Genomic DNA, 13,528 nt, shown 5'->3' with positions numbered 1-13,528 from the left:
AAAAGAAAACGTAACCTTTCTTTCCCTTAAATTTGAGAGTTTGCAGTGGCCCCGTGTTCAACTCTTTACTCCAAAACAAACTTTAACATTTACAAATAGGAAGTATTCCTCAAGGGACCCCTTCCTTTTGCGAAAGGGAAATCTCCCCAAACGTATGGGTTTGCAACCTGTTCCATGTTTATAACCACTATTCGAGTCTCAAATAGCTGACATATAGAGAGGTGACTTGCTATCTGGAAGCGCTGCCTATAACACGCCCCTTCCAAGGTGAGATTCCTTGTCCACTGCTAAACCCATTATAGGAGTCAGTAAAAAGTTACAGACTCCTAAAATGGGTTTAGTACATTGCAAAAATCAGTGTTTTGGTCATAAACTCATGATGGTAGCATTTGAGACCGAAAAAGTGCCTTGTCCATCTTGCCCAAAGTTCCTATTTTATCTGGCATTTCAGGACACAGTAATCAGCAGATTTGCTTTTTCTTCAAAGGTGTGATTAGATTGTGCTAGTGCATGCTGCGATCACTCAAAAACAGGTCATGCCATTGCTTTGTTCTCCTTGAAGATTTCTAGTGTGTTCCACATTCACTCTCCACCTTTCTCCCCGTCTCTTAGGCCCACACACACGTGCAACAACATCACTCCCCATCTCCCACTTTTCGAATGTGTGGGGAATTTGTAACAAAAACTGTGAAAAAAAAATCAGTTTTTTTCTACTCTGCTTATTACAATATGTACAAATCTTTGCAGTTATGCAAAAGCTTTGCCACTGTATCACCTGGAGCAAAATCTGCTTTCCCCATGCATCAAACAATTTCGAATTGATTTACCCGTATTTTCAGCATCAAGGCCAGGTTTTTCGATCATTGGCCCGGATCACGTCACCCAAAGAGTGCACTAATTCAGTAATTCTGCGAGTTTGTGCGCCTATTAAAAAAGGCGTGGAAACCCAGTGTGGTGGTTGCCAATCCAAGCACCGAATTGCTGAGTTTTACTGAGATCACAAACAGGCAGGTCGAATGTGTTGTGCCCATTTTCAGAAACTATTTGAGAGTAAGCGTGTGATACGGATAGCTCAGTGTAAACACTTACGATTTATCATTAAATACAAGAAATGTAGTAAATGTAGTAAATTTCTGCCCAAAGGCTATCATTTTGAGAGTGAAGTGCAACCCCCCCCCCCATACATAATAAACTCAAGGCACGCCTATGTTTTTGCTATATCTTCCACTCTATGCTTCCAACATCAGAGCGATTGGGATACTCTAATGGGGACAATTGCAGTGAAGCAATCGCCCATGACCTGTCCACAAAGGCAGAGAAGGAAGGAAGCTACCAAACATCTACCAGCAGGGCAGAGGTCATAGACTCAATGTCTCAAACTAGCACCTTAATCAAACCATACAAGGATTCATGGCAAAGACATCACATACTTCTACAGAAAGACCCTGGGACCAAGCACTCATAATCCAGTCACATCACCTGTTCAGCTCCAAAACCCTCCTCAATTCACATGTGGGACCAATTCACTACAAGGCTATGACTGGCATTTCCTCAATGACTCTTTAAATGTTCTAACTGGGCGAGACCCATCTTAAACATCTGTCAAAGCATGCCCAAAATGCACTGGAAAGGACACAGTGCAATCTTATCGGACACGCTTCGAATCCATGCTAGCTTAGACAATGGATGGCCCTGCGCAGAAAGGGGACAAGGACAGCGCCCAACAACCACCAAGAGAAATTGAAAGTGGGAGGATGCAAAGAAGATCAGAAACAAACCCAAATGAAAATGGGGATATTGGGGAAATACATTACTGCTATGTAGCAATGCAATTCTGCAGTACTTAACCTAGGGTGTTAAGTAGACAAGCTATTCAACAGTTTTGTCGCTCGTGGTTAGTGACATTACAAAATTAAAAAACAATCATCGCCATACCACATGTGCGCACAAGCGTGTATTATAGATACATATATAGCATACATGTAGATGAGCAGTGCTATTCCCATTGTTGAGAAAGGGAGAGCATTCTTCAACAATGGCTAAAAATAGAATATTCTGTTCTGTACTTGCCAATATACATTTCATGCCACTGTATTGTTTCATGATTTTTCATGTGTTCTTTTAGGTATTTTAACAAAACTAGGATGCAAGGGATACATTTGTGAAGTATGGTAGAACCATATTGAAGCAATATTGTGACTATTAGGAGAGATGTTTCCCTGCATACAGCAATCGTTGTGTGTATTCTGTTAGGCAGTAAAAAGTATTTTTCTTGTGCCAATTTTTGCTGCACTATGGCACGCACACACACACACACACACACACACATTTTCCTACCTCTGTTATTCCATTTCCGGACACTGTGCTTTCTGAAGGCCACAGACTTCCTTCCTGAATAGGAAAAGGTTGAACACTGTAAGTACAACTTGTCTATAACTTTGCATGCAAGCTTCAAAAGAACAAAAACACAAGTGATGTGCATAACATGACAATTTCCCAGAATGCATTCGAACTGTAACAGACATTAATGCAGCCCACGGAACGGGGACAGGCTGGATCCAAACTTCCCCACGGACACCATGTTCATATCTAACCACCAGTTGCTCTATAAGCAATATTACATTGCACACTTTTCAGGCATCTCAGCAATCTGAATACCTGCTGCAAAGATTTTTGCTGACACTGAAAGCCTTTGGTTTCATTTCTGGACAAGATCCACTCAGCCTAGGCATGACCACCACAGCCTTTCATAATTCCGAGGCCGGTGTAATGAATACAATTAATTTCAACAATACGTACCTCTTATATCAGCAGTAAGAGACAATTCCAGTTCTGGTATATAATATATATATAAATGGACCACATTAAGCTTCCACTACCCAGCAGGCCCACTTCAAGTTTTTGCCATCAGAGACACATTGTGGGGTTTTATGCAGAAGCCTTGTGGACACTGGTGTGGAGTTGGGCCCCATAAGAATAAGTAATAACTCTGCTAGCCTTGGTGAAATCTACTAAATTTCATACAGGTCAGTTCACCTCTACCATACCGGGCCTTGGTCATCAAGGCAGGATCCGTCCAAATTGGCATGGGTGCATAAAACTGCGATCAGAGCTTGACTCGAGGTCTAAGCAGACACCGCGATGTGTTCAGGTTAATAATCTGCCATGGTGCACTTGAAATCCCAGGTAGACCATTTAAAAGAGGAACTGGCTCACAGAAATACGTTTCTGGGTCATTTCTTGATCTAATTTCTAGCTGTAGTGGAATGGCAGCTAATGGCGGAACACGTATGCACTACTCAAGCCTACTCTCATTCCAATTGTGGAATGGAGAGCAAGCGTGATTGCACTTGGGTATTCCTGTAACTGTACACCTGCGTGTTATCCTTCAGTATCTTGTATCGGATGTCAAAGTGGGGACAGCAGAGAGGTGTTAAAGCTTTGCAGGTGCCCACTGTCCCATCTCAGCCTAAATCCCAGAGAGCACAGGGAAGGTTTTAGCACAATATCATCACTCCTGCATCAGACAAATGCGGACTACCAACCCAAACCCATGGCAAAGCACAGGTACGGAACACCATTTGCCATAGGTGTGCCCACTGCCCTACTGGCAAGCTAATTCCCACAGCAAAGTGAGGGAGAGAGTAGAGCCATTAGAAGATATTCTTTGCTTAGAAAATCATAGTCAAATACTAGACTTGAAGAAGATCCTTGGCTCTGGAAGTGTACAGCCTAGGGACAGCATTGAACCTGAAGATATTCCTTGCCTTTGGCACTGTGCAGCAGAAGCCTTCAAGGACCCAAGATGATTCTTGCTTTTGGCACTATGCTGATCAGACTGTCACTGGACCAGAAAATGATCCAAGATACCACATGGCCTAGGGCTAGCAATGGACCTCGAGATGCTTCTTACCAAAGCGAGATGCTTCTTACCAAAGCAAGATGCTTCTTACCAAAGCAAGATGCTTCTTACCAAAGTTACCATGGGGCCGCGGGCAAAGCCAATACTCTCTGAGCCCAAGTCACTATGTCATGCAAAGCAATACCTAGCCTAGAAGGAACTCCTCTCTGGGGCACGATTCGTGTTGCCCTGGATACTTTCCTACTCTTGTGCTAGGGTTTCCCTCAACTATGCACCCACTGTAGCACTCCATCTGCATTGCCGGTGTGGCGTTGGAGTTATTTATAATGGTGCATTAATGAACATATTAATATGCAGCTCTTTCTGCCCAGGCAGAGAGCCAAGATCTCCGCCGTCTGTTTCCCAAGTTCTTTCTGGGATCCTGTCAGTTGCAATCGAACGCCAACTGCTAAAGCAGCCACAAAAGAGCTACGAAGAAGGGACAAACCCAGCTGTCTGGCACGATCTGTGCATCGTCTGCTGGCTGTACAGATTCATGTATTCCCTCCCCCCGCTGCGCTTCAGGTGCCATCCTTCTCTCAGGGTTCTGAAGAGGACGGGTTCCGTGGCACAAGATGAGCTCTTCCCCTCAGACTTAGAGTACAGCAATCACTCTTTTCTATTCTTCGTGACCAGGCTGAGTGCTTCACCTTGGGGGTTGATCAAGAGCAACCAGAATCTCGATACCTACTGCCTACTAAGTCATTCCACTTTTGGGAACCATAAGTCAATCCTACCACCTCAGAGAAAACCACATTTTCACAAAAGAAATATGGGAGGCAACAACTGAGTAGGACGTGGCATCCAACGGATTTGCTTTGTGTGTTTCTTTTGGTTTTTTTTTAATCCGAGAGTAAAATCAAGAAATTGGAGGTAATAAGATGTGTACTAGTCCTAATGAGGGCACAGAGAGTGGATGTGGAGACTCACATCCTTTGAAGGGGAAAACACCATGCATCAACAAGTTTAAGAATACCCTCCAGGATTCAAATGTGGAAATGAAAATTTCAAATACAGTGCAATCCATTGAAGTCTATGACTTCCTGGATTAGAAGGCTGTTTGTGGTAGACTTGGAAACATCTAATAAAGAGCTAACTTAACCAATGCTTATGGTGAAAGAAACCTCGATGCAATAACAAATATAGCAACCTAAGCCAACTGCGAGAAACAGGCTGGCACACGATGTGTCATGCATGGGTCAAACTCATCCTCAGGCATCTCAATAAACTGATGTTAAAGATGTCTGACTACCACAATGCATGGTACATAACCACACTGTTGGCTCTGGTACAAATGCAAAAAGAACAATTGATGGACAGAATGCAGAACAATGTCATACATTCACCCCAGTACAGAGATCTGAGCCTAAATCCATCGTTTTTTTCCTCACCATGCCATTCCAGTTTGGACCCAGTCATATGCAAATCAGTCTTGACCATGTGCCCAATGGGAACAGTCCAGCCTGAACTGCCAGGCCAGGTCCTACCTTGACTGGAGACAAGCATCCTAGGACCGGTTTCGGGGTTCGGAACAGTGATCTTCAGCTAAAAATGTACCAAGGAAATAATAGTTTCTCAATTTCTTAAAGACCTGCTTGTTAATTAGCATTCGAGATACAGGTGTTATGCACTGACACACGACTGAGGCGCATAGTTCCAGTTACGCAACTTTTGTATTAGAACATAAGGAATTTCCAATAACACAGGGTACAATAATAAGTGCTCTATTATCCGGAGAATAACTACTACAATCGTCATTTGTGCACAGATTCCAACATGTTCTTCCTCCATACTGATCACTTCGCCTCTTCCCACCCTAAACAAAATTTTACAGGCAAAATTTGAGCACTCAAGACAACTCTGGATCAAAGAATTCCATTCATGTCACTCATACCGAACATGGCTCTCTCAAATCTGGTTGCTATACCAACATCGGTTGTCCAATTTCCTTACAATCTTAGATGAATATCTCGCATCAGGTCAGGGGGGTGGGATGCGGTCAATGAATAGTCAAGCAGCAGGAAGTACTTACTGAAGACTGGTGCTCTTCTCGCCGTCTTCCTTGACTGTGCCTGTTGATAAAGGATCGTGCGGAGAGCTTGTAGTGGTTCAGCAAACACGTGATCACCACCACCATCACCATCATGACCACCACAATAATGATTATCTGTACAAACTCCAGCTCCGCTGCAAGACAGAGGAAAAGAAAAACATCATCAAGTAATCCGAGAAACATACTACATTTAAAAACAATGTTTTGCACAATGAGGAACAACTAAGTGCTCAACTAGAGTCAGAAGGATAAACAAAACAATATTTCCTGGAAATACACCAGTATCAAATGTACAACATATCCTTCTGTGCTCCTGTTTAAGAGGGTTGTAGTTGACAGAAGAAAACTGAGGGAGCAACAGGTCAAGCACATCAGTATCAGCCACCTGGCGATCACTCATGGAAGCCTATTTAGATTGGTCTTCGAGGTACCCCATTAAGGTAATTGTGCATGTATTTGTCAACAAGGAATGGGAAAAGATTCCAGAAGGGTGGAAAGGTAGGACACTGACCGAGAACGATCTCCAAGAGGTCAGATATTTCAAAGGACATAAGAGAGCGGATTCCAGTTTGGAGAAAACATGTTGCTCCCACACAACAGCCTCAGAATAAAAAAAAATGCAAAAAATTGAGGACTTCCAGAATGAAGATTGGGGAAACAGTCAATTCTAAAGGCTATAATGTAAACACCGCCTGATGAGACTGCTTTGAAAAACTATGGGAGCGGTACAGAACATGCTCTTTGACCGATCAGTATGTGCATGGGTGTCCAACCTGGAGACAAGAGGTCAGATGCATGTAACATTTCCTAACTAATAACTATTTATACAGATTCAATTAACTGTACATAAATATACAGCATGTGGCTATCCTGAAACTTTTGTACCGCTTTGGCCGCCATAAGTGTGGCAGGGTATGCTCAGACGTGAGTCCCTTGCTCACTTTGCCACTGGATTCAAGAAAGCCGGGCTGAAGACGGCTGGAATGCCAGAAACCGGTCCTCGGAAGCTTGTTTCCGGTCCAGGGAAGGCATGGCTTGGCAGTTCGGGCTGGACTGTTCACATGAGGCACAGGGTCAGACTGATTTGCATATAGCCATGTCTGAACTGGGGTGGCAGAGTGGGCTAAAGAACGGTGATGGATCAAACCCAGATCTTTTGACTGGGTGTGAGTGTTTGATTGGTTCAGATGCTCCGTCCATCAGCACCCCCTTTTGTATCCTGAAACTGCGACATGCATCAAGCCTTGACCAGATCGTTTTTTTCCATTGATACTAAATGTAGGTTAAGTCTGAATAAGAAACAGGATGTGAGCACTTCCATCCATTTAGGGCATGCTCCCGGGCCAGTACAATTCCTATTCTCCAACGAGAATGCAAATGCGAGCCCCAGCTGATTAGTACAACCATGAAACCCACAATCCACTCCCAGGTAAGACACAATCCCTTCTTCTGAGAGAGTGATCTCTCCTCTCCAAACAGTTCTCACCCCCATTTTACCCGTGCAAGCATGATACTATGGTCCCAGAAACCTTTGCCTGTCTAAGTAGAACAAATGTTTTTCTCCCAAGTAATTACAATCTCTCCTTTCCAAGTATGACAGTTTGTTTCCAAATGGGCCAGCAATGCTGCAACCAGAAGATCACTCCTCAAACATACAGGCCGATTGCTCTACCCAGGGTAAACAGAACTGTCCTCTATAGTTATAATAAATTAAGTCAGGGCAAGACTAGTTGGGGGAAAAAAACGCCCAAATGCTATCGATGTTTGGCTAGCCAAGGTGGTCTTATCGGACAACTTGGGCATGTTGACAGGCTATGTAAAAGACAAAAGCACAAGCAACTCCCAGGAAGCGCCTGGTGTACTATAAAGTGCCCCAGAAACAGGGGGTAGACTGCAGGTAGCCTGCTGGAGGGCATGCACCCAGACAGACAAACAACATGCAGGCATAAAAACAGGGGTTTAGTATGACGGTGAGGTTGTCCAGTGTGCGGAAGTCCGCAGCATTTAATTCGCTTGTCACTACAGTGAATTCTGGGAGGGTGACCGCAGTCTTTTCATCCCGAAATTGTCGATAAAAACACCTGAAGTATCATCGGTTGCCAGTGGTTTGAAACTTTCTTAGGCTAGCACTCTAACAGTCCATCCTCGCACTGCGCAGTTGGGGTTAATTTATCCCTCTGTGGTCTGTGATGGAGAAATGGTTTTAATTTAAATTGTCGAATGTAGCACTAAGAGTATTCGCTTGGTTCCAGCCCTTAATTTTCGCCACCCTGTGTGCTGAACTAACCACTTTATATCCTTCTGCTCCAGTCCCATATCTGTTAACATTGGGACCACGCTATGAGAGACGAAAAGTCAGCTTTAACCCCTCCCATGCTGATGACTAGCACATTTAGTGCTCCGTAACAAAATTCCTATGTTGGGAAGAGAGTGGAATATGAGCCAGAACAATAGATATATTACTTGTATGCTGTACTGAGGGTGGCTAAGTGAGTTAAGCTATCTCCGCTGAGATGTCTTTTGTTGTCTGTAAATGGACTACCATTCCATTTTGTAACAGTAATACCCAGTGGCGGCAGGTAGGGAAAAGTGGCGGGGGCCCAGAAAAAAAAAAAAAGAAATAATCAATTAAACACACCTGCCGGTTGCGTTCCAGCTGCAGCCTCTCCGCCTCGCAGGAAACACCCAGGCTCCCTAAACCAGTGACAACGCTGCAATGCAGTGCTGCAATTGGTCTGAGCGCTGTGGTTCAGCTCTCAGACAGGGAGCCTGTGCATGCTCCCCACCATGCTGTGCAATGCAGCCTGGTGGGGAACATGCAAAGTGCGCATGAATGTTTGGCCTGCCCAAGACGTCCGGTCAAACATTTGTGCGCACTTTGTGTGTTCATCACTCCTCCCCTGGCCCCTGCTCTGGCATGCCCCGCACATAGGAAGGAAAAATAAAACGATAATAACGCTTCATTATTATCATTTTATTTTTCCTCTGCACTGCTCATAAAGCAAGGCGACACTTCTCCACCTTAGCGAAGGAGCCGCCACTGGTAATATCACTGAGTATAAAGCGTCATAGGTAGCTGTTGGTAAACCGACTACCATGACATCTGGTAAGAGTAGTAACACCTTTCATTTACAGACCGTACAAGTGGCAAAGTGTTGCATAAAGCGTTATATGGAATTGTCAAGTAAATGGACTACCATTTACATCTGGTAAACAGTAGTAACACCTTTCTTTCATTTACAGACCCATGGAAGCAGCAGACGTGCAGTATAAAGCGTTATGTAACGAGTTATTATCGTTGTCATTCTCAGAGTGATCAGGGTGGACTTTGCCAAAGTGAAATAAAAGCGTCGTCATGTTTGGAGAGGATCTTCGCCAGTTAAACAAGGGCCCGTCTGTGTCAAGCCGGCTGTGCGAGCACGGCGTGTTCGCTGGCCACCGATGAAAAGAGGACGGCAATATCCTGCCATTGTGCAAGAGGGACGGGTCCCTTCCTCCTCCTTCCCCGTCGCCTCTGCCCCCTCCCCTGGGTCCGCACCGCCTCTTCCCCCGGCAGGCAGCCGCAGCCCGCCAGACAGGTGAGCGTCTGCGCCTCTTCCTCCGCAGACAGTTACGCGGCGGTTTCTCGGCCGCCTGTCAGCGTGAGTGTGCGCGTCTGCGGCTCCGACACGCTGAGCACGTCTACTTCCTCCGGCGTGCGGGCGAGAGCCGGGTACCGCGCGCCGCCACGAGACTCCGGGCGGGCGCGCGCTCTCTGAGATGACAATGCGCTCATCGCTTTCGCGCGACGTGCCTGACAGGAGACGACGAGAAGATGGAGAAAAAAAAATCTTATTCGTCTAACGTGATGAGTTAGTTGTTGGGCGCGTGTAGTCGAGGTCCGTGTGGTACTCACCCACTCCATTTTACAGAGTGAAGTGAGGAAACCTTCATGGCAAACGAATGGGAAATAATGCGTTCATAACGACTCCCTCATCACTACAGGAGTGCATTTATTTGAGTTCTGTTACTGCCAGATATTTGAGGCACTTTTATAGTGAATACTGCCACCTTCGCAATTTTTTTGCAGCAGGTTCTATACCATCTAACTGATGACACCGGGCTGGATTAGGAACCTAAAGCATCCCTGGAATAGTTGGTCAGGCCAGCCCCCATGCCTTGCATAGTGAGAGCAGAGAGCGAGCCGGACCAATACAAAGGTTGTTTTTTTTGGGGGGGGCGGGGGCTCTTTCTCTCCTCTAGGAGGCTCATTCTACATACATGTTTCATTATGTATTAGATTGTCTTCATTTTTAAAGCATAGTAGATGATGACTTCATAGTTCACCAGAATATAGCAATCTTTATAGGGGCTCTTCGGTGATTGTCTCACTATCACCCTCCAACAGTGCTCTCATCTCTTCATAGGCCCTCTTTCATATGTATTTTATGTTTTATAGCACCTCTCATTCCAGTGTAGAATGTCAGAGCATTTTACATCACATACAGAGACAATGACTCATACGTCTGTAAATCACTGTATACAAAATGTTACATAAGACAAAGGGACTACAAATGTCATCCATGCTGGTCTGGGGAAGGACAAACTCTGGATTCAGAACGTAGCACAGTGGTTAGGGTTGACTTTACTAATAGGAATGTATTTCTACCCAAACAAACCCTTTTTAGCAAAATTAGGATAATGAAAGACTGGGGATTTTTTTTTTTTTTACTTTATAACCTAGATTGCGATTGTTACTTATGAACTGCAAGGCGACAAAAGGATCTCTGTAACAAAAGCAGTAACCATTTGAGCTATATGCATAAAATACTGTTTTGTGATCTTTGTAGTACGCGCTCTTTGCAGCAGGCATATTAAGCCTCTGCGCTACCTTAGATAACTCAAAACTGCAACTAAACAAAACTCCGATCTCTCTCCAGCATGTACGTTAATTACCAGAGTTATCTTGGCACTTTTATTGTTGCCTTAAAACTGCAGTGCTTTTGAAAAAGCTACATTGTTACATAATTTGTCGCCGGTAACAAAAGTAGCACCACGCCCTTCCAGTTTCCCAGGGAAACACCAGATGCCCGGTATGGCCAGGCCGGCTTCGAAATGACACAAACTTCTCAGAATTATACTAGTTGCAAAAAGTTCATGGGCATAGGTGCCATGGGGAAAGTGGAGGAATATAATATTGCATTGCTACTGTTGCTGGGTTTTATGGTGCGTAATCCATTAATAAAAAGCAGGGATAATCACCCAGTCTTTGCCTGATGTAAGCAAATGGTACGGCTGCAACCAAACAGGCTTATATGGAAGCCTATGGTTTCCCATAGTGCTTAGTGGTCTTCTGTTCAGCCGTAAGTGTAGAAATGCATTTTTGTCATAGTTGCTCCATGGTACTTGCACTCAAAGCGCACATTAACACCTCATGTCCTCCTTACTACGGCATATCTTGTCCTGATTTCCAAGAAACATACTGCCCTGTACCCAAAGGTTGAGGCCAACAACTTACTTTTTTCTTTTCTCTTTCCTTTAGAGAGGTTTCCATGAGGAATAATTTCTAACAAGCTGATTATTCAACCAACAAGAATGCAGAGAAGTAATGGAGGGGAAACTAGGCACAGAAATGTTTTAGGACACTTGATAGTGCAGATGTTCCCATCCACATGCAAATCAAGGCTGCAGGAGGAAGGATGCTCGTTTTGATGCTGGATCTAAAGCAATGTTTCTGCTGACTCTGGTCTTCCGGGATTTTATTTTTACTCTGTCTTTTGATGGCGCGCTTTCTCCTGACAGCTGGCAGTTGTTAAGTGCCAGGGAAAACATTTAAAATGAGAGACCAGCAAGTCCTGATGGCACCCCATGCCAGATACCTTTCACAGCGTTTTGCTAAACAGCAGATATTAGACGCACAAAAGAAATAGCAAAACAGTGTTCCTACTAACGATCTAGAAGCACTTGGCAGACACTGCTTTGCTTCAGTAAGAAGTAAGCAAGGATACAAAGTGGTTAAGTGCTGTTCTAGCCCATTATGTGTACGGCGGGCAGACAAACTAAATCGAACAACACGAAGTACCAGTCCACACCGCCCAGTCCGAGTCCAATGGCTTGTATATCTATAGGCAGACAGGCACTATGATTTGGACATACACCGATCAAGGGTACGCGAGCAGACCCGTATTACACATAAGGACAGACGCCGAGGCAGATAATATGAATTATATACGTGTGCTTTAATATATGGACGCTCATTGAAAGGCTGAGAAGCATCAGTTTATGGACAGCTACAGATATATTCTCACTTCAAGTAGGCCAGCAATTATAGGTATAAACATGGACATACATTAATGCTCAGGTGAATTAATATATTACAGATGAATAATATGCTAGTGTGAGGCCAGTCATCGGTGAATACGGTGGCAGACATCTCACTGAGGAGAAGTGTAGATCAATACTAGGGTTTAGTGCACATTCAACTATAGCTAAAACATGGACAGCAAGACAATGATGTGGACCGATAAAGATGGATAGAATAGACCACGCACTGATGGCACACACTGTAATGTGGACAGGTAAAAGCCATGCTATGCTCTTTTGAGGACTCAATTCTAGCTATATACATGGACAGACTGATGTGGGTTGGTGGATATAAATAGTACCCTCTAGATACTACGAACGAAAGCCCAATTTAGATGTATACACATGGACAGAAAGACACTAAAGTGGGTCAACTAAGAGGGAAAGAATGCTGCAGGGCAAGCTTTCTCATTGATGGCAAACACAGTTGTGTGGGCAAGTACAGGACTATTTATTTATTTACTTATTTATAAAGCACTCGAATCACCCCCAAAAGGGGAACTCTGTGCTATGGAGGAGCTGCAATAGGCCAGAGAGAGAGAGAGAAAGGATTTAGAACAGTGCAGTTTTGAGGAACCTTCTAAATTGAAGGTGATCAGGGCATTGCCAAAGATGAATGGGGAGTCGATTCCTCTTTACACGGGTAAGTTATCTTGCAGGCATTTAGTTCAAGGTACACATGGACAGATGGGTGTGTGCGATAAAGTTGAATAGTAAATTCTCTCTACGAGGGTGAGACCTCTCATTCATGGGCAACTATTGCAGTATATAGAGGTACAAAGCCATGAGTTCATTTACAGGTATACTGATGGACGAACACTATTACCCAGACGGGATTGGAACAATGCTTCAATGTAGACCGAGCCCAGTTCTGGATATATCAGGCCTACACTCCTGTGATAAGGCTGCAGATCAAGGCTGAGCTCTAGTGCAATCAAAATTCTTGTTATGTGTAGGACAGTTAACAGATACAAATGGCAGATGTCAGCAATGCTTTCCAATTATGTGATACAGGGTCTATATTGTACCAACATGCCCAGAAACACCCTTTGGTTTACACACAGCTGTACAATCTATATCCATGGCAGCATGTAGTTATAGATATGGAGTGGAAGCAGGCGATCAGCGGCAAACCTCCAGCGGGATTCATCATAGGCTTCTGGAGGCTGCGGGTTCCGAAGACTCCTGAACACCTCATGATCACATTGGGATATTAAAGCCAATGGGGTAAT

At 44.3% G+C, this 13,528-nt stretch overlaps 1 protein-coding gene across 1 annotated transcript in view; it reads right to left on the bottom strand.

Annotated features, from left to right (window-relative positions):
* The window catches only part of PMEPA1 (prostate transmembrane protein, androgen induced 1), an 87,359-nt gene that overhangs the window by 12,811 nt on the left and 61,020 nt on the right, over positions 1-13,528 (bottom strand). The window contains exons 2-3 of the mRNA XM_078651962.1: positions 5,934-6,088; positions 2,338-2,391 (exon numbers count right to left, since the gene is read on the bottom strand). Coding sequence (XP_078508088.1) covers positions 2,338-2,391; positions 5,934-6,088 — 209 coding nt within the window. The remainder of the gene's footprint in view (positions 1-2,337; positions 2,392-5,933; positions 6,089-13,528) is intronic.

Source organism: Lissotriton helveticus, chromosome 7, assembly GCF_964261635.1.
Source record: "Lissotriton helveticus chromosome 7, aLisHel1.1, whole genome shotgun sequence".
Taxonomy (NCBI): domain Eukaryota; kingdom Metazoa; phylum Chordata; class Amphibia; order Caudata; family Salamandridae; genus Lissotriton; species Lissotriton helveticus.
This window is presented reverse-complemented; position numbering and strand designations above follow the sequence as displayed.